The 18,401-nt window shown below is 32.0% G+C and overlaps 4 protein-coding genes and 2 non-coding genes across 6 annotated transcripts; 2 read left to right on the top strand and 4 right to left on the bottom strand.

The window, feature by feature from the left end:
• Positions 1–3,207: 3,207 nt before the first annotated feature.
• On the bottom strand, positions 3,208–4,728 carry LOC108814260 (peroxidase A2). Its single transcript, XM_018586794.2, has 4 exons — positions 4,410–4,728; positions 4,126–4,317; positions 3,869–4,034; positions 3,208–3,773 (listed from the first exon to the last, which is right to left on the bottom strand). Exons 1-4 carry the CDS (start codon positions 4,647–4,649, stop codon positions 3,355–3,357), a joined length of 1,017 nt encoding a protein of 338 aa, XP_018442296.1. The 5' UTR covers positions 4,650–4,728; the 3' UTR covers positions 3,208–3,354.
• A 1,647-nt stretch (positions 4,729–6,375) lies between these two features.
• Positions 6,376–8,114, bottom strand: LOC108814494 (peroxidase 53). Its single transcript, XM_018587081.2, has 4 exons — positions 7,798–8,114; positions 7,500–7,691; positions 7,166–7,331; positions 6,376–7,073 (listed from the first exon to the last, which is right to left on the bottom strand). The coding sequence occupies exons 1-4, from the start codon at positions 8,032–8,034 to the stop codon at positions 6,589–6,591; spliced, it is 1,080 nt and encodes a 359-aa protein (XP_018442583.1). The 5' UTR covers positions 8,035–8,114; the 3' UTR covers positions 6,376–6,588.
• Positions 8,115–12,739: 4,625 nt separating this feature from the next.
• On the top strand, positions 12,740–13,126 carry LOC108815226 (defensin-like protein 306). The gene is made up of 2 exons (XM_018587871.1): positions 12,740–12,788; positions 12,876–13,126. Exons 1-2 carry the CDS (start codon positions 12,740–12,742, stop codon positions 13,124–13,126), a joined length of 300 nt encoding a protein of 99 aa, XP_018443373.1.
• LOC130498218 (small nucleolar RNA R20) lies at positions 12,746–12,843 on the bottom strand. The gene has a single exon (XR_008937139.1). It is a non-coding gene; the product is annotated as a small nucleolar RNA R20 (small nucleolar RNA).
• Positions 13,127–14,648: 1,522 nt separating the features above from the next.
• TRNAY-GUA (transfer RNA tyrosine (anticodon GUA)) lies at positions 14,649–14,734 on the bottom strand. The gene is given in 2 exon segments: positions 14,649–14,684; positions 14,698–14,734. It is a non-coding gene; the product is annotated as a tRNA-Tyr (tRNA).
• A 61-nt stretch (positions 14,735–14,795) lies between these two features.
• On the top strand, positions 14,796–16,861 carry LOC108815225 (uncharacterized). The gene is made up of 4 exons (XM_018587869.2): positions 14,796–14,937; positions 15,017–15,282; positions 15,375–15,591; positions 15,684–16,861. The coding sequence occupies exons 1-4, from the start codon at positions 14,796–14,798 to the stop codon at positions 16,424–16,426; spliced, it is 1,368 nt and encodes a 455-aa protein (XP_018443371.1). The 3' UTR covers positions 16,427–16,861.
• The last annotated feature ends 1,540 nt before the right edge of the window (positions 16,862–18,401 follow it).

Genomic DNA, 18,401 nt, shown 5'->3' with positions numbered 1-18,401 from the left:
CATTGAGATATTGAGTTTCTTGAAGAATTAGTCTGTTTGTTGAAAATCATTGAAGACCATAATTAGTTTGACCGGCCAGCGTAATTCTTGGTCACATGTCAATGATGGCATTTTTGAATTTAGGTTTTAGTAACTTTTAAGAGATTTAAAAGAAAAGTTGAAGTTGTTGAAGAAAAACAAGAAAAATAATAATTGGAAGTTAAGAATAGAACTTAACGATTGACATCGTAGTTGCTGTTGATACTGGATCCAAATCAGATTTATTTTCTTTACTTACAGAATCAGAGCTTAGAATTAGAACTCAGCATTAGGGAACAGGGATTCATGCTTCCATGAAAAATGCTTGTAATATCTACCAAATAAAGGGGCGAGCAAGACATAATGATTACTGATGACACATAATGATAAGAGGAATTAAAATGTGAAAACGATGACCCATCAAACGGTCACGAAAACACTCAATCAAATTAACTTTCCTTTTAGTTTGACCAAAATTGTTTTTTTTTTCTCGTTATAAAAAGTTTGGCCAAACATTTTTATGGGCTCAAAACTTATCACCACAGCGGATGGTCCTAGAAAAACTTGATTAATGTATTCTTACCCAACATTATGAATACAATTCCCATTATTTGTAACTTTAAAACTTTTTTTGCGAGTTGCTTTCAAGAAAAGTTATAGACATTAAATAGCTTCATGATTATGTATATGAATGGTAACATGTGATGGACATGATAGTTGGTTTCAAAATAGTACTTCGTTATCAATTGCTAAAAATTGTAGGGTCTCACTTATAATTCATGGATTAATAGTCGAATGGCTTCATTTCACCAACCATATTTTAATATTTGTATTTAATAAGTACGAATTTTGTTTCTAATACAAATACATGCGTACGTATTATTGTCTGTTTACAGAACTCATGAGTTCTATCACCAGCCAAACATTATAACAACATAACGTGACTAGTATGTGACTTTAGCACTGTTTGAAGCAATATACATATACTGATATACATGTTACGAGTTGTCAGATTGGTACCACCGTACCAGTACAAACAAAATTCAAGGAGCAATATCTGCCGCCTACTGCTACACAAACTAGTTTTGACTTTATAAAATCTAACTATAGCGACAAGTTCCCTCTTCACTATTTCGTAACATGATTAACCTGTGGCGAAAAAATACATACTATATTCCTTCTACGCATGTATCTTGTTGTTATTTTTTAGAATTTACAAAGTTTGATTTGAGTGGAGTTATGGCTAAACATGAATAAAGAGTGAGAGGACCCACACGCGTGGGACGCGGATGATATCCTCAACAAAAGATTGGGGTGTCATGCTTTTAGGCTCCTTGCAATAATTGAAGTCATGCATACTCACATTATTGTTATTATTATTACCATGTCAAGTATTTTTGTGGCATATCAATCCTTCCTCAATTATTTTTCTCCTCTCTGCCCTACTAAATTAATTATACAGATTCTAATATCCTTTTATTTAGATTTTATCTATGAACAATTTTGAATTTTCTTTATGTTTAGAGGTACCCTATGTCTTATGGCTGTGTATACATGATTTTTTTGACACCCCGTGTTATTATATTTATGTAACGAATAAGTCAATTTAAGATGATAAAAAAATGTTTAAGGCTAATCTATAAATCCTTCCAACTTAGTTATAAAAACAAGGATACATGAGTAACATATACTGAACATGTTTTTTAATATATTTTTGTTTATCCATGCATGCAAAGCATGACCCTTGACACTATTATATTAGCATGACCCTTAACACTATAATTTTTTGACCCCTTTTTGTTTATCCGCGCTGCTAGTTTTTTTTGTAACCAACCTAACTTGACTAACGAAAAAATATTAATGAATAGCTATGTAACAAATGGTTCGATGAATCAGATACATGCCCCCTTTTTTGTTTTTGTTATTGACATTTTTTCAGTAATACTATTGTTATCGACATTTACTTTTAAGAATATCCATTACCAAACGAAAGAATATGCAAGAAGCTTTAATTAGTCAATATGCAAGAAGCACGTGAGCAGTGTAGCTGACGAGGGAGAGAGTCACGTGAAGACGCGCCTGACGAAGTAATGATGGATGATGGTGTCTTGAGTGATGGGGTCAACAGTGCGATTGTGTGATGAATCGATGAAACCGGTAGCGAGGGGGGTCCATTTTTGTCTTGCTTGTGAAGAGGCAATCCTCCACACAGGCAATCATTTGTTTATTGGACCCTTTTTCTCATCTTCTTCTTTCTTGAAAATTAAGTTTCTGATTAAATGATTTTCTACTCTTGTTCATCTTTCTCGTGAGGGTAAATGTCAATTTCATACGTACTTAAGTGTCAAAAAGTTATTAACCGAATGTTGAAACTATTATAATCAACTGACTCGTTAAAAGACTTGGAGCTTTATATCGTTTTACATTAGTTCCTCTAGCTATTAGAAATTATATATTAGTCTATTACATTCGACTAACAAAAATACGATAAACGACATAATGCTAAACAGTAATCAATTCTTATTTTTTCGCTTTTGAGTAAAGTTAGCATTAATCTTTAAAAAAAAAAGACATTAACCTCAAGTCATGGACCAAGAGCACAACCTAAAACCAAATGAGTAACCTCACGCTCAACCCACTAATCAAAGAACATTCCAATTTGTTGTAGCCAACTTGTTAACCTCAGAGGTCAGACCAATAGACCTCTTGAGGACTGCTTTATATCTTGACCGCAAAATCAGCCTACGGAATAAGTTTCTGTCTCCCCTAAACTTCAACTGTAAATTTTATGTGTCGGCGAAATCATTCAACAAGGACTGTCATGATGGTTGATAATTCAATTTGCATTTTGGACGGTTTTTGTTGTCTTTGTTGATTGGTGATTTATATATAATTCATCAATGATAAATTGTTTGTTGGAGCCCACGAGATAAAGTTGATCTTTTAATTAAAGAGATGATTTTTTATTTGCTATTTTTACTTAAGGAATTCTGGACTAAAAATCTAAAACTACAACTAGGAATATACAAAGTTGTACAGAAACGATGATTACATATTGCTGAAAGTTTCAATGGTTTTCATACTACGAAGAATAAAAATTTAAATATCTGAATTTTGACAATGCAATTTACAAAACTAAAAGTATGATATCCAGATTAGTGATCTGCAGATTTGAAATTTGGCGATCAATTATCATTAAAATGTCTTTTAAAAATTCATAGAAACCACAAATTTCAAGTGATCGAGCTTCTTGTAATAATTTTTTTTAAGGAAAAACAAGAAGGTTTAACCAGAGCTTGCAAATAGTAAACAAAAAGCTAAAGAGCTTGAGGGAAATCAACTTCCGTTAACCTTCTTACAGTCTAGTCTTACCTCTCCACTACTCCCTGTCAAGGGACTAATATTCCCCATATTAATCATGGACTGAGCAAACGCCTGAAAAAACAGAGTCTGGTTACTTGCAAAAGAAGTAACAATCGCGATCGTGGCTGAACCGGTGGTAGAGAACAGTTCTTGGTCTGACTGAAGAAGCCCGTTGTTGCTCTGAAGGTTGGTGAAGTAATTGTTATCGAACGCATCAGGTGTGCTCAGATCAAGATTGGTGATCCCTGATCCGGTGCCGTTTTGAGGACATAGCTGTTGAAGACTGCTGAGAAGCGTCGTGTTTAGAGTTGGATCAGGATTTCCCGAGCCGCTGAAGTTGAATAGTCTGTTACTGAACACTCCACATCGAGCACGTCCGAATGTATGTGCGCCTATACGTTGATATATATATATAACCATAACGGATGGAGTTAGGGTTTTTTTGTTACTTATTCCGCAAGTTAGCTAAACATGTAGATAGTATTACCAGATAAGGCTACTAGATCGTTAGTATTTAGGCCGACAGCTGAAAATTTAGACGTGATATTGCTAAGTCCTTCTACAGGAGAAGGAATTGACGAATTTGCCCCGGCCTGGTTTGCTGTGAGACTATCTCTTCTGCCCAATAATACAGTCCATGAAGGCCCTCCTGACTGACAATGTTCAACAACGTACGTTTATATAGATTAATATGAACAGTAAGCATATGTATTTTTTGATGTCATATCAAGAATGTGTTATTACCAAAGAAACTGAGGCTTCTGAGGCAAGAGCTAAAACGTCAGAACATGAGACAACGCCGGGGCAAGCGTTCTCAAGGGCAGTCTTGATATTATCGACAACGTTGAATCCTCTCGCCGAGTTTGCATTCGGGCCAGCATTCTTCTCGCTCTGGATGCTTCCACTGTCGTCAAGCAAGATCGATGCGTCACACCCCTTTTAGAAAATAAATAAAATTAACGGTTTAAGCATAAAAGATCATAAATATTTGATGTTAAAGATTTGTATTGAGTAAATATTACTTATACATTTACAAAACAGTCATGGAAATGAAGGCGGATGAGGCTGGCTCCGATTCTCGAATCAGATTGAAAGGCTTGCTGAACAATGGTACGAACCATGGCAGAGGCATTAGGGCATGTTCCAGCGTAAAACGTTGCATTTAACTGCGCATTTGAAGTTCCAAACAATGAAGATGAGATGACAAGAGTGGTGAGGATTATGATGAAGAAACCATTGCAAGTAGTAAAAGTATTTGTTATAGCCATTAATTAGGTTTTGGAAGTAACTAGTTTTGAATTTTGTTTCTCTATGATTGGTGCGGAGCTTATGAGTATTCCATATCATTTTGAAATCATTATATTTATAGGGAGAAAAGGTTTATTAACGCGTATTTATTATCCGGTCCTGAAAGTGAAAGATTTTAAATTAAGCGAATAACTAGATTAACGTGTGTGTTTGTGTACTAAATCCAAAAGATGAGAAATTAAGCTGGTGCCTCCACATTTTCCTTAGTTAAAAGTTATTTGTCGTTAGGTTATACCATCTCCATCACTTGCATTATTGTAGTCCTTCCACGCGTTTGGTAAATGAATTTATAAATAGTTTATATAAGAATATATCAGATTTTGCGTTCTTGAAACGAAATCTCGTTCTGGTGATCGATATTGTTTTAACTTCTTTCTATCATTAACAGTGTAATACACTAAAACATGATATAATTATATATCGAAAATATCTTTAATGTATTATCTTTCCCATGTTTAATATCGAGAAGTCATACAAAAACGAATGTGAATGAAGATCTCAATTCACACAGTTTTTTTTTTTTGTAAACTAATCAATTCAATTCACACAGTTGATAAGCAAAATTTTTAAATATGCTTTTTAAGAAGTTAGTCTACACAAATTAGTTTATATGTCACATTTAGTCTACGCAAATTAGTTTATAAGTCACATTTCTGCGAAATAACTGCTACCTTCAAGAGTTGTTAGACCTTTACAGCTGTATTTTGAGAAAACAATTAGATTTATAATCAAGTGTTTTATAATGAGTTGTTACTTCACTGATTTTGATAAAGAATCTCAAGAAGTCTTACTTTCGAGATGATCCTTTGACATTAACCTATATCACAGATGCGTGACTAGCTCCGGATCTTCGATTGACGGTGATATGGATATGGATTATGACTCTTAGAAAGAGCTTAGAACATACTATAACGTACGATTCATGAAATTTACTATTAATGTTAATTAATCCTTAAAGCTTCTTATATTTCATTAGTTTTTACTATGACTGCAGTGCAGTTAAACTAAGTATCTCTGATAACTAACTACATTGAAAATTAATTTTGAAAAAGGTATTCTAAAATGACACATATATACATGTACATATATTTTATATCATAAAGCTTTTCTATAAAATAGAAAACAATTAGATTCATAATCAAGCTTTGAGGCCCAGTTGGCTACATTTCCCATCAAACTTGCTAAATAAAAGCCAAAACTGAAGCAATTCCCCTTCCAATCTTCCATCATCACGGAAAAACTAGGGCATTTTCAACATTCCGTGAACCTTCAAAGCAAACTAAATGAAGGTTCCACAATGTGAAAATGTCATTTATAAGTTAACTAATGTGTGCATCGGATTCACTCCCCTAAACATATAATTCTTAAAATTATTCTATTTCATTAATTTCCAATAGTTTAATGATTAAACTAGATTTTGGGATAACAAAGTACATTAGAGTTTTTTTGAAACACACATCAGAGTTTTATATTGGCTTTTTTTTTTAAACAAACAATTCTTCTAAAACTGTATGCATTATTGAATAGATAATAACGCTAAAGCCAAAAGAAAATTTGAATATTGTAAATTGTCCTATAAAGTAAGTTTGAAATATATACAACCTTAACTTTGCTGTAATGATAATTCTCATGACTTCGTAGTTTTGACTTATACGTCAATTCCATAATTGACATGATCTCCATGAATCCATCCACCATAATGTATGTAATTTATTATAAGAAGATGTGATACATCCATGTATTTAGCATAACAACATATTTGAAATTATTAAAACCTCAATTCTACCAGGTTACCACATAATTATTCCCAACCATTTTTGTACGAAAATGATTTAGCTTATTCGAATAATTGTTCGTATATATATGATAAACGAACGGTGAAACTAGCCTTGTTATTTCTCACATTTCTGCTGAACCCACTTCTTTCTCAGCAGAGCCAGACCTTAACTCAATTGCCTGAGTGGCGGATTGTCCGTTAACCACCTTACAGTCTTGTCTAATCTCTCCACTACTCCCAGTCAAGGGACTAATGTTCCCCATTTTGATCATGGACAGAGCAAACGCCTCAAAAAACTGAGTTTGGTTGCTTGCAAAGGAAGTAACAATAGGGATGGTGGGAGAACCAGTGTCAGATAACAGTTCTTGGTCTGACTGAAGTAAACCATTGTTGCTCTGAAGGTTGGTGAAGTAATTGTTATCGAAAGCATCAGGTGTGCTCAGATCAAGATTAGTGACCACTGATCCGCTGCCATTTTGAGGACATAGCTGTTGAAGACTGCTGAGAAGTGTTGAGTTCAGAGTCGGGTCAGGACTTCCTGTCCCATTGAAGTTGAATAGTCTGTTGTTGAAGGTTGCGCAAGCTGCACGTCCAAACGTATGCGCTCCTATACACATTAAACCACAAGAAATTAGCATACGTTAGGGATTGATTTGTTTTGGAGTAAGACACAAGTAACTAAACATGTCCATAATTTACCAGATAAGACTACCACATCGGTTGTATTTAGCCCGACAGCTGTAAATTTAGCTGTGATGTTGGTGATGCCTTCAAAAGGAGATGGAAGGCCCGAGTTCGCCCCAGACAGGTTCGCGGTAAGACCATCTCTTCGTCCTAATAACACAGTCCATGTAGGCCCTCCTGCCTGAAGATTGATTAAACATGTTTATTTGTATAGATAAAGATGAACATATAGGTAAAATAAAAATATTAGGGTGCCGTAAAAAGGGTAAATATTTGGGTTAAAATATTCCACAGATTGTGGGCCCACACATATGTGTGTGATATGTTAAATTCAGTTTTCATTTATTACCAAAGATACGGAGGCCTCAGATGCAAGAGCTAGAATGTCCGAGCAAGAGACGGTGCCGGGACAAGCATTCTCGAGGGCCGTTTTGATATCATCCACAACATTGAATCCTCTTGTCGAGTTTACGTTGGGTACAGCGTTCTTCTCGCTCTGGATGCTTGAGCTGTTGTCAAGCAAGAGCGACCCGTCGCAACCCTTTTGAAAAAGTAAAGAAGCATAGTAGAGAGTTTTAGTGTAACAAAGACAGCAGGGCTTAGGACAAAATAAAATCAAGATGGGTTATCTAGAGAGCTTATAGTACGTTAACAAAGCAGTCGTGGAAATGAAGACGGATTAGGCTGGCTCCGATTCTCGGGTCGGATTGAAGAGCTTGTTGAATAGAGCTGCGAACGATGGCTGAGGCGTTAGGGCAAGTTCCGGAGTAAAACGTTGCGTTTAACTGCGCAGATGATGTCCCGAACAGTGAAGAAACGATAACAAGAAGGTTGATGATGAACGAACCATCACAGGTAGTACTAGACGAGTTTGTTACAGCCATATATTAGTTTTTGCAAATAATGATAAAGAGTTTTGATATAAGTTTTATCGTTTTACTGATTGATTCTCAACTTAGGATTAACTAAAGTCATTATATAAGAAAAACTGCGTGTTTCACCCAATATTCAAAGTCAAAATGCGTGTTGTTTACAAAGTCAAAAAATTAGAAAATGTGACCCTTCTAGATTTTCATATACTGTAGTAGTTCTTGTGTTTTTAATCGATTTTTTCCAAAAGTCGAATCTTCTAGATTCTTTTCTTAGTCACATACTCACATCCCACGGAAAGTAAATATTATGTGGTAGAGTTGTTAGGGCTTTACAGCAGATTTTGATGGAATTGTGGACCACAATTTATAAACTAAACTTTTATTTTTGATCAAAAGTTTATAAACTAAACTATTTTTTGCAATTTATATATAGTCGAATGTTCCTTTTTGCCACTTGTGAACTATCTCCTCTTTTTAATAGTTAATTATTATGTTAGATACTATCGTTTGAGTATACTATCGTTTGAGTATACTATAAGACCATGATTATCGCTAAGAGTTTTTTAATTTTTTTTTTTTTTTGGTTTTTTTCTGATTAAAAAAAATAAAAAATGCATTAACTGCGGATCGCCATATGTCGGTACGACCTGTAAACAGTGCAAACAACTCAACATAATCGATTCTTATCTCATGTATTTTGTGACCGATTTCTTTTATCATGGTGGAGTCCACCAAATATTTTATAATTTTTTCTTAAGAATTCTATTGCTAAGGACCATCGATAATACTGCCTTAAAACACTTCTATCATTAACTGCGGATCGTCATGTGTCTGTACGACCCGTAAACAGTGCAAACAACTCAACATAATCGATTCTTATCTCATGTATTTTGTGACCGATTTCTTTTATCATGGTGGAGTCCACCAAATATTTTATAATTTTTTCTTAAGAATTCTATTGCTAAGAATCATCGATAATACTGCCTTAAAAACACTTCTATCGGTAGGATGGAACAGATGGAAGTGGATGTCTATAGAATAATATCAAATAATAAATCTATATAATAGTAAACATTTTTTGTATTTGCTGACATCATCTTTTTATAGATTTTTTTTTCAATCTAATAGTCAAATTTTTTTTTTCTCAAGTAATGATCTAAAAGACATAAAATACTTTGGCTGATGTCAGTAAAAGAATTAGATTTGACAATTCTTTTTTAAACAATCATCTATTTAAACAATACATTCCTTAACAACGTACATTTTTATAATACAACACATTTTTTAACAATCATATCTTTTCATAGTCTTATATTTCTTTTTTAAAAAATTGGAGAGTTACAATCTGAATAAGTGCCTTTTCAAACAATACATATCTTCTGGAGTAGTCTTTGATCTACCTTTTGAAAATCTATAAATTAAAGTTTTTATAGCAGGTGTTTAAAAAATATATTTGGTTCCTTTAGTATTCACTGTCTATTTTTTAGTCTTCATTAAAGTATGTTTCAATGGTATTTATAATCATATTTATTATTATTGAAGTTTAGTTTAGGTAAATACAAATAAATACAAGGCAATTCCACCATCCTGGTTTAGGCGAATTAGTTTTAGTGGGGGTTATTGGTTCTAGTATTTTAATGGATTTAGAAATTTCAACAGATTTGGAATTTTTTGATAAATCCACTGATTGTAAAATAAAATAAATGGACTTCATAAGAATTCAAATAAGATTTCAAAATCAAGTAAGTAGATTTATTATAAATCAATCAAATGGATTTACGAGAGATGAGACCAGCTTATTAGTATTATTTTTGTTTGAATTCATATGAGAAGAAAGATGTATACTCCATAGGCTCAAAGAAACATTTTGGAGGAAAGAAATCAAAGAAATGTTTAAATAACAATAATCATTTGATATAACAGAGAAAAACTAAGATAACAATAATCATCTACTACTCATGAAATGATTAATGACAGAAACAAACAAGAAATTAGGGAATCTCTCTCTATCTCTCTCTTTAAAGTTCTTAAAATGTTTAAACAGAAGATGGTTAACGTGCAAGACGCTGAATCGCTGACGTCAATGATTATCTTCTTTAAACAGTGAGCCGTCAATATTCATTTTTAGATTCATAGTGGATTGTTTGAACTACAATCTCCTTTCTGTATTTTATCTGGGAAATTTAATTTTTACAATGTAAAGAGTGTTATTGATTAGCCCATTTCAAATTCAGAAAGCGTTGTATATTGAAAGAAAATCAAGCACTACAAAAGTTAACAAAGGCAGCAGAAAACTTGAAAAATTGTGGTCAGTTTACTTAACATGTAATTTTACGTACAGCTTTCATCCTATTATTCAGGATGTCATGATGAAGTTGGATGGAGAAGAGCCTAATATGTTCTGATGAGGTTGTAGCTGTAGGTGGTGTGGGGTTCATGTCTTCGTGAACAGAAAATAAATTGTGATGTTGAGAGAGTTTTTTAAAAATCAATATTACAAATCCAAGGAAAATAACAAGGTTTACCTTTGTTTTTGTTCCTTTGTATTTTGAGAGTAAAATCCCTTACAAATCCATTGAAATATAGTTTCAAATCAAATCCTTAAATAAATTCTTGTTATTAAATAACACTTGATTTCAAAATCTATTTTAAAATCATATAACCAATAACATTTGATTTGCATATAGATTTTAAAATCATAAAACCAATAACACTTGATTTGGATTTCTAAATCTACTAAAATATACAAACCAATAACACTCCCTTATATTTATTTGTATTTTTCACTTATGGAACCATAAGTGATGGTGGAATTGCCTTTCTTCTAAATAGAAATGGATTCATGAGTGTCTTAAAAACTATAACTAAGATTTTAACGTTTTTATCATCATTTTAGCAATATACCTTTTCAATTTTAAACTTATTTTATTACTATAGTAACTTCAAAAATATTTACTAATATAACTTATTTTGAAAAATTATTCATAAAGTTCCATGAAAATTTGGAAAATTCCGTATTAAATCATCATTTTATACCTTTACTAATAATATTTTAAATTATATTCTTATTTTTTGAAAATTGCATATTTTTGGCAAAACTTATCTTCTATTACTGCTTTCAAAACTGCAAAAAAAAAATTAAAGTTTATATCACTTTTTTCTAACTGGTTACTTACTATATTTTAATTATATAATATAATATAATATAAAACCTAATACTTTTGAAGGATTGCATCACTTTGCATCAGTTTCTTATATCTTTTATTAACAATAAATTTCTAATAGTTTTATAGTAATCCTCAACCTTATTAGCTATATCATTTATATATTTCTCTTAACAAAAACATTTATATATTATCCATTTTGTTTCAAATGTTTAATATATAATCATTTTTAAAATAATATTGAAAATTTAATATCTATTAGTAAACTGTAAACCTAATACTTTTGAATGATTGAATAAGTTTGGCATTAGTTTTTTTATCCTCAATATTTCTTAACTATATAAATTATATACATATATTTTCAACAAAAATAATTTATGTATTATCATTTTGATTTAAACATTTCATAAATAATTATTTTTAAGAGAATATTAAAATTTTAATATTCATTACTAAACCTAATAGTTTTGAAGGATTGCATCACTTTGTCATTAGTTTCTTAATATCTTTTATTTATAATAAAATTTTGATAATCTTTTTTTCATCTTCAAATCTAATAATCATATTTTCATCTTAAATCTATATGCAATGTCTAAAATATATCTTATACCGAATGAAACTATATCAGCTATATATATATTATCATTTAATAACATTAATGTATATCATTTTTGAAATAATATTAAAAAATAATACTGATGACTAGACCTAATACTTTTGAAGGGTTGCATATTTGCATGACTTAGTGTTTTCAATATATTTTATTTATAAGAAAGTTCTAATAATCTTATTTTTCATATAATTATATTTTAATTTTTAAAAATTTAATATGTAACCACTTTAAAATAATACTGAAAATTTAATATTGATTTTTTCATGCGATTTTTCGGAAGTCCAAATCTTAATCCATGTAATAAAAAAATAAAAGCACTACTTCCATAATTTTATTAATTACCCGAAAGTTCTGGCCGAAGCCCTAATCCCTCAGGTCTAAAACCACAACATCTCTTCGATGTTGCTAAACCATAATACATGTTGTATTATGAATTCACAAAGTTTGTTAACAATGTATTTAATTTAATTACGACACTATAGAAACTATTTTGTATAGTTTTGTATTTTTAACTAAAGATAAATTGGTGGATGTTGGTAAAACTGCATCAAAATTAAATGAGGGTTTAACTAATAGGACTTAAAATTCTAATTAAAATTACTTATTTAAGAATTAATTTATCATATCATGTTATTACTTTTTGTCATATCGTATCATATTATTCCAAAAATACAGGATATATAATTTCAATTTTGGTATAAAATATGTAATATCTTATATGTTTAGGTATAAAATATATACGGTTTTATAGGTTTTGGTATAATATATTCTTGCAAAAATGTATTTATGGAACGAAATTCAAACATTAACCTGCAAAAATATTTTGCTTAAAACAAATTTTGTCTTACAAATTACAATTATAAATAGTCTCTGAATTCTTCACTATAGTTCTACTAACAACTCAAACAGAAAAGAAAATACAAGCTTATATTCAGTAAAAATGGAGAAAGCAGCTTTGATATTCATCGGTCTTCTACTTTTCTCATCATGTAAGATTACTTTCACTTGCGTAGTATGTTTACTTAATTCATTACTAGCCTCCTCTTAATAAGCATGATCAAAACACCATCTCACAGGCACTCAAATTCTTTCGAAAACTTGCAACGTCGATTCTGATTGTACAAAGATCACATGTCCAAGTATAATCAATATCAAGTGTGTGAAGAACACATGTCAATGCGTTAAAGAGGAAAACATGGATTTACCCCTTCAAACAAGGTGTGACCATACTGCTTGCGCTGCTTTATGCAAGTCAAAAGGCGAAGAAATTGGGTTTTATGTATGTGCTCTAAACCATTGTTACTGTCGCAAACCTCCTATGTATTAACAAGTCTATAGTATCTTAAACTTCTGTTATTGCCGCAAATCCCCACATGATGTCCTATATTTTACTACTCTATCAAGAATTGGATGATATATATTATCTCAAATTTTTGTTATTAATATACCTAATAAACTATTAATTTTAAACTGTGATATTTAAAGTTAAATACTACTTGAAAATGTTGTAGTAATAAAATAAAATAAATAAAATATACTACTAAATCATAACAACACAGAGAAAAGAGTACACATGAAATCATAAACTTGAAACCATAATCTGGGATATTCAGATTTTCATGTCATATTCGGATTAATATCGGATATATATGAGTCATTTCGGATCAGTTTTTATTGGATTTATCATTTATGTTTATTGCAATTTGGTTTAGTGTACTAGTTATTAAAAAAAAAAAGAAGTGAGGAATAAGAGAGTAATATTGTATCGATGCAGAGAACTGATTTGAATCCTTTTACATTCTTACTTTACAAGTGATAGTTTCTCATTTGTTTATTTTACTATGAAAATAGAAAAAAAAATTATTTACTAAAAATGTATTATATAACGATATAAACACAAAATAAGAATTCTTTTGGTTATTCTTGAGTATGTTATACTATGGTTAATGGTTGAGTATGCTTCTAGAGGTTATTCTTGAATCACACCACCTTTAGTATTCACGTTATACAAACATCCAACGAGTATATATGCCAATGATTTTTTTACAAATGTTCAAATTAATTAAATAGAAAAAGTTATCATATTATAAATTAAGTATTTTAAAAAACTTTAGTAAATAAGAAAAGCACTCTCTATATATAATCGACAACATTCAACAACAATAAGTCAGTGTTTTGAAAACCGGATCGGACCGGCCGGTCGAACCGGTTCGACCGTGACTCGCTGAAGAAACCAAATCTGATTCGGTTTAAAACCCGGATTTGATAAAAACCAGTAAAATAGGCTGAAACCCGGTAAAACCGGTGATCCAATTTAATTTTAAAACCCGGTTCTTAAAAATTAACATATAATTAAGTGTTTTAGTTATTATTTAGCTAAAATTTAATATTTATAATTAGTGTTCAACTATCACTATTTAATTGATTTTTTATTTTTATAACAAAAAGTGAAAAATATATTTTTGACTCTCATATACTATTTTTATTTTACCTTATTCTTAAAATTTGAAATGTTAGTTGTAAAAATAAATAATATGATTGTTTTAGCTGTAAATCATTTGTTTGTTTTTTTAGTTTTTAGTTTACATAGTTTTCAGATTTATGTTTGTTGTTTATTTTGAGTTAATAAAAAAAAATAAAGAAAATATTATATGTAAAACTAAAGTTTATATAGTATAAGTATATAATTATATACATTTTTATATAAATAAAAAACCTGGTTCGACCGGTCTAACCAGTCAATCAGTAGCTTCACCGGTTGGACTTTTACTTTCCGGTTTACACACAGTGTGGGCTGTAATAAAATCACGCATTTTGGGCCAAGCAAAATCTTCAAAAAAAAAAAGAAATCCGACCTGCCGGAATCGAACCAGCGACCTAAAGATTTGCTGTCACAGACTACAGTCTTCCGCTCTACCAACTGAGCTAAGGTCGGTTTTGAAAATTCACCATCTCATTTATTTATAACACTTTTAACCTCTAGCCTTCCGCCAAATATGTCTCTCTCAGCATCACCACCTGGCGATACATCGCCGCCTCCGTCGACTCCCCCCCACATTCCCACTCACTCTCCCCTCACAAGTCACATCCTCCACCCTCCCGCTACAGTTCATAGCTTTCGTCCTCCTCCTCCTCTGTGTACATACCTCAATTTCCTCTGTTCCCTTCCTAAGCTTGTCGCTTTCGTTTTCATTTCATCTTTTTTTTTTTTTTGCAGCAGTTATGATGGACAATTCGATGTATAAGAACGACTTAAACTCTTATTGTCGGAGAACAAACATACCACTTCCAGTGTACGACACTAGATTTGCATGTACCGTTTCTGTCGGTGGAAAGAACTTTACTTCTTCCACCTCGACTACTTTCACCGACCGTGAATCTGCAGAGCAAGACGCTGCCAAGGTTGCATTACAACATCTACTCAATAAAGTGGATATTACATCTCCTCCTACTTCTACAAATCTTCACTTCTATCTCCGCAAGGTTCTTTTTATCTCTACTTTTTTTTAATGTACGGTCTTACAACGTTGGTAAGTAGCTGAGGATGTTATGATTCGTTCTTTGGTCTTATGCAGCTCGTATGTCAGGACAAAACACGTTGCAAGATGATATTAAAAGAGTTTGTTGACAAGAAAAAGATAGAATGTGCATATAGGACCGTTCAAGTTGAAAAGTCTCATTTGTTTGTTTCCTCTTTGGTACTGAACGGTACTTGTTATAAAGGTGAATGTGGTAAGAATAAAAAAGAAGCTGAGCAACTAGCTGCACTTTCATCTATCCTCTCCCTTTTAGGTAAACATTAAGAGAAGACCAATGAGACTTTTTTTTTTTTGTATGTTTCAGTTTTGTTTGAATAATGAATACTGATTAAATTTGCTTTTTAGATGATCCTATCTATGGACCACAGATTTCTGAAGTTATCAAGTCCAAGTTTAGTGCTTGTGATGTCTTTAATGTGCTCAAGGATTGTTCTGTTGTCATCAGCAACGAGTTCAAGGCTACCACTTCTAATGGTTGTGGTGTAATAATGCCCCTTGCTCAGCAAAGCAGTTTCAGAGTTTTAGTTGATGATCAAAAGCCGAGGACATCGGTAGAGCAAGTTTTGGTAAATTCACTGCCTCAGGTAGAGAACCAAGTCAAGAAAACTTCACTGCCTCAGACAGAGAGGCTAGGTGATGATGGAGTCTTGTTGGATGATACACAATGTGTGGCTAATCACCTTCCTGGAGCAGTGACCATTTCAAGGTGTTCTTATGTACCCCTGCCAAGAGCTTCAACACTAGTCTTAGAACCACAGCATGAAATCAAGTCGCCAGAGGCAACAAAACTCCCTTTTAATCAAATCGGTGTTCCCAGAGAGGTTGTGCCTGTTCCGGCAGCCGCACACAATCCGTGTAAAGATTTGATCTCTTTTAAACAGAGAAGAAGGAAGAACAAGCAGAAGGCAAACAAGAGATTGCCAAGAACTCCACCACTATTCTCGGAACCACGTCATGAAATCAAGCTTCTTCAGCAAATGGGTGTTCGAACAGAGTTTGTGCCTGTTTCAGCAGCATCACACAATCCGGGAAATGATTCGATCTCTTCTAAAAAGAGAAGAAGGAAGAACAAGCAGAAGGCGAGTTGAGAATAAGTAAGCTGATATAGCTCACTTCTTTTTCTTGATATGGTCTAAAAAGTAACCTGCGGTATGTATGGCAGGCTTACATACAGGCTGCAGTGATCTTGTTAACATTCTGAGCTTTAACTTTGGTTGGATTCTTCGGACTTAGCAAGATTAGTCGCGTGAAGGGTAGTGAAATGTTAGGTATGGAATCGGAGATCTCTATGAGATGTTCTGGTTATGTAAGATTGTAACTGTTGTGTTGTCATGTAATGTGTTCTCTTGTACTTTAATTTTATGAGCCTTACTGAGTTCAGAAGGCTCATGTCATGTAATGTGTTCTCTTGTACTTTAATTTTATGATCCGAGCTCCTAGCTAAGCTTGTAACTGTTGTTGTGTTGTATGTAACTCTTTGGAACAAACTTTGGTTCCGGCTTCAATGCTGATAAGAAAAAAATTAAAAAGAAACATTACATGGCACGCCATAGTCAAGATTGCTTTCCAACGTGCACATTATATTATTCAGAATGCTCATTGCGACGTATGAATCAACATTAGGTTCTTGCATCCTAAGACTCGCATTGTTTTTTTTTTTGTTTCCTGATGTTTTTGGATGTTCATTTACCATTCACTTCAACTTCATTAGACTGATGGAAATCATGAAACTCCAGCTTGAAAAGGAACGAGTTAGTGACATTGTTGTTGTTATAGGAATGATTTACACTTTTCTTAAATTTTTGTTTTAGTCGTCAGCAGGGCTATTTTCTTGATTTAATAATTTTGAAATTATTGTTTTGCAAATTTACTTAAATTTGTGAGGAAAAAAAGTCTCAAAACTCTGCCATTATTACTCCTTTTCCATCTTTAGTGATCACATCTACACTGTTTTTAGCCGATCGGATCCAATTATTCGAAATCTTTTGAGCTCGTTCTCTTTGGTTTACATTTGAGAATGTCATTACCAACTCACATGTGACTTTAAATCCAATAATTCGTTATGCTTTTGGACTGTCCAAAATATTCTTTGATTATTTACGTAGTTACTTATTCATTATGCTTTTCCAATTTTATTATATACTTACTTAATTAGTTAATTCAAAATCATCAATGTTTTATAAGCTGTCGTTCAATGCTTGATATTCCATGCAGTGAACACTATCCAACATGCGTCGACGATGAGGCGTCATAGTTAACAGTTAATTATTTTTCGAGAATTCAATAATAAAATTCTAAACTTCTATAACGATAATAATTTGAACATGTTTACTTGCATTTTTGTCGATGCAGGTGGAGGAGATCAGGAGATTTTTTTTATAAATTAAATACGAAAAAATTAAAGGTTGTCATTCAGCCCTCTTTACAAAACTCTCACTAAATCTCTTTTCCAAAAAAATAAAGTTGTGTTTGAATTTCTTATTTTATCACTTTTTTCAATATCAGTAATTCAAATAAAAAATGAAAACCTCCAATAATTTTTCAAATAACTAAAAGAAAAGTTCGGTGATTATTATACTAATCTCCTTTCTCCATATAATCAATTTTTTGCTGAGAGCCTCTGAAGCCAGTACCAGATAGAATCCATTATAATATAAGAACAAGTTGTATCTTTAACTGAAGCGTCACATGTGAGCTTGTGCAAAGGAAAGTAGGAATGCCTCCTTTGAGATGTATGTTTTGTATATTATAGTATGCTCTTTAACAATAAAATAAATAATTTGTTATGATAAAGAAATAAACTGAGAGAATATATGGTTATAGACACTGTTACTTTTTATTCATCTGCATTCAGTTTTTATTTATCTAGGCAATTCATTAATTTATTTATGTTGATCAAACGCAACCACGTACGAAATCATATATTATCACATATATGGTCTCTGCATAAATTTGTATTCAAGGTAGCCATTTTTACAAATACTTAAGAACTTCTCTACTAAAAACAAAAATCTTAAAATGTTCTCCTAACTATTTGGAAACTAGTTTTAGATCAATGATCTT

The sequence above is a fragment of the Raphanus sativus genome, chromosome 7 (genome assembly GCF_000801105.2).
Source record: "Raphanus sativus cultivar WK10039 chromosome 7, ASM80110v3, whole genome shotgun sequence".
Lineage (NCBI taxonomy): Eukaryota > Viridiplantae > Streptophyta > Magnoliopsida > Brassicales > Brassicaceae > Raphanus > Raphanus sativus.
This window is presented reverse-complemented; position numbering and strand designations above follow the sequence as displayed.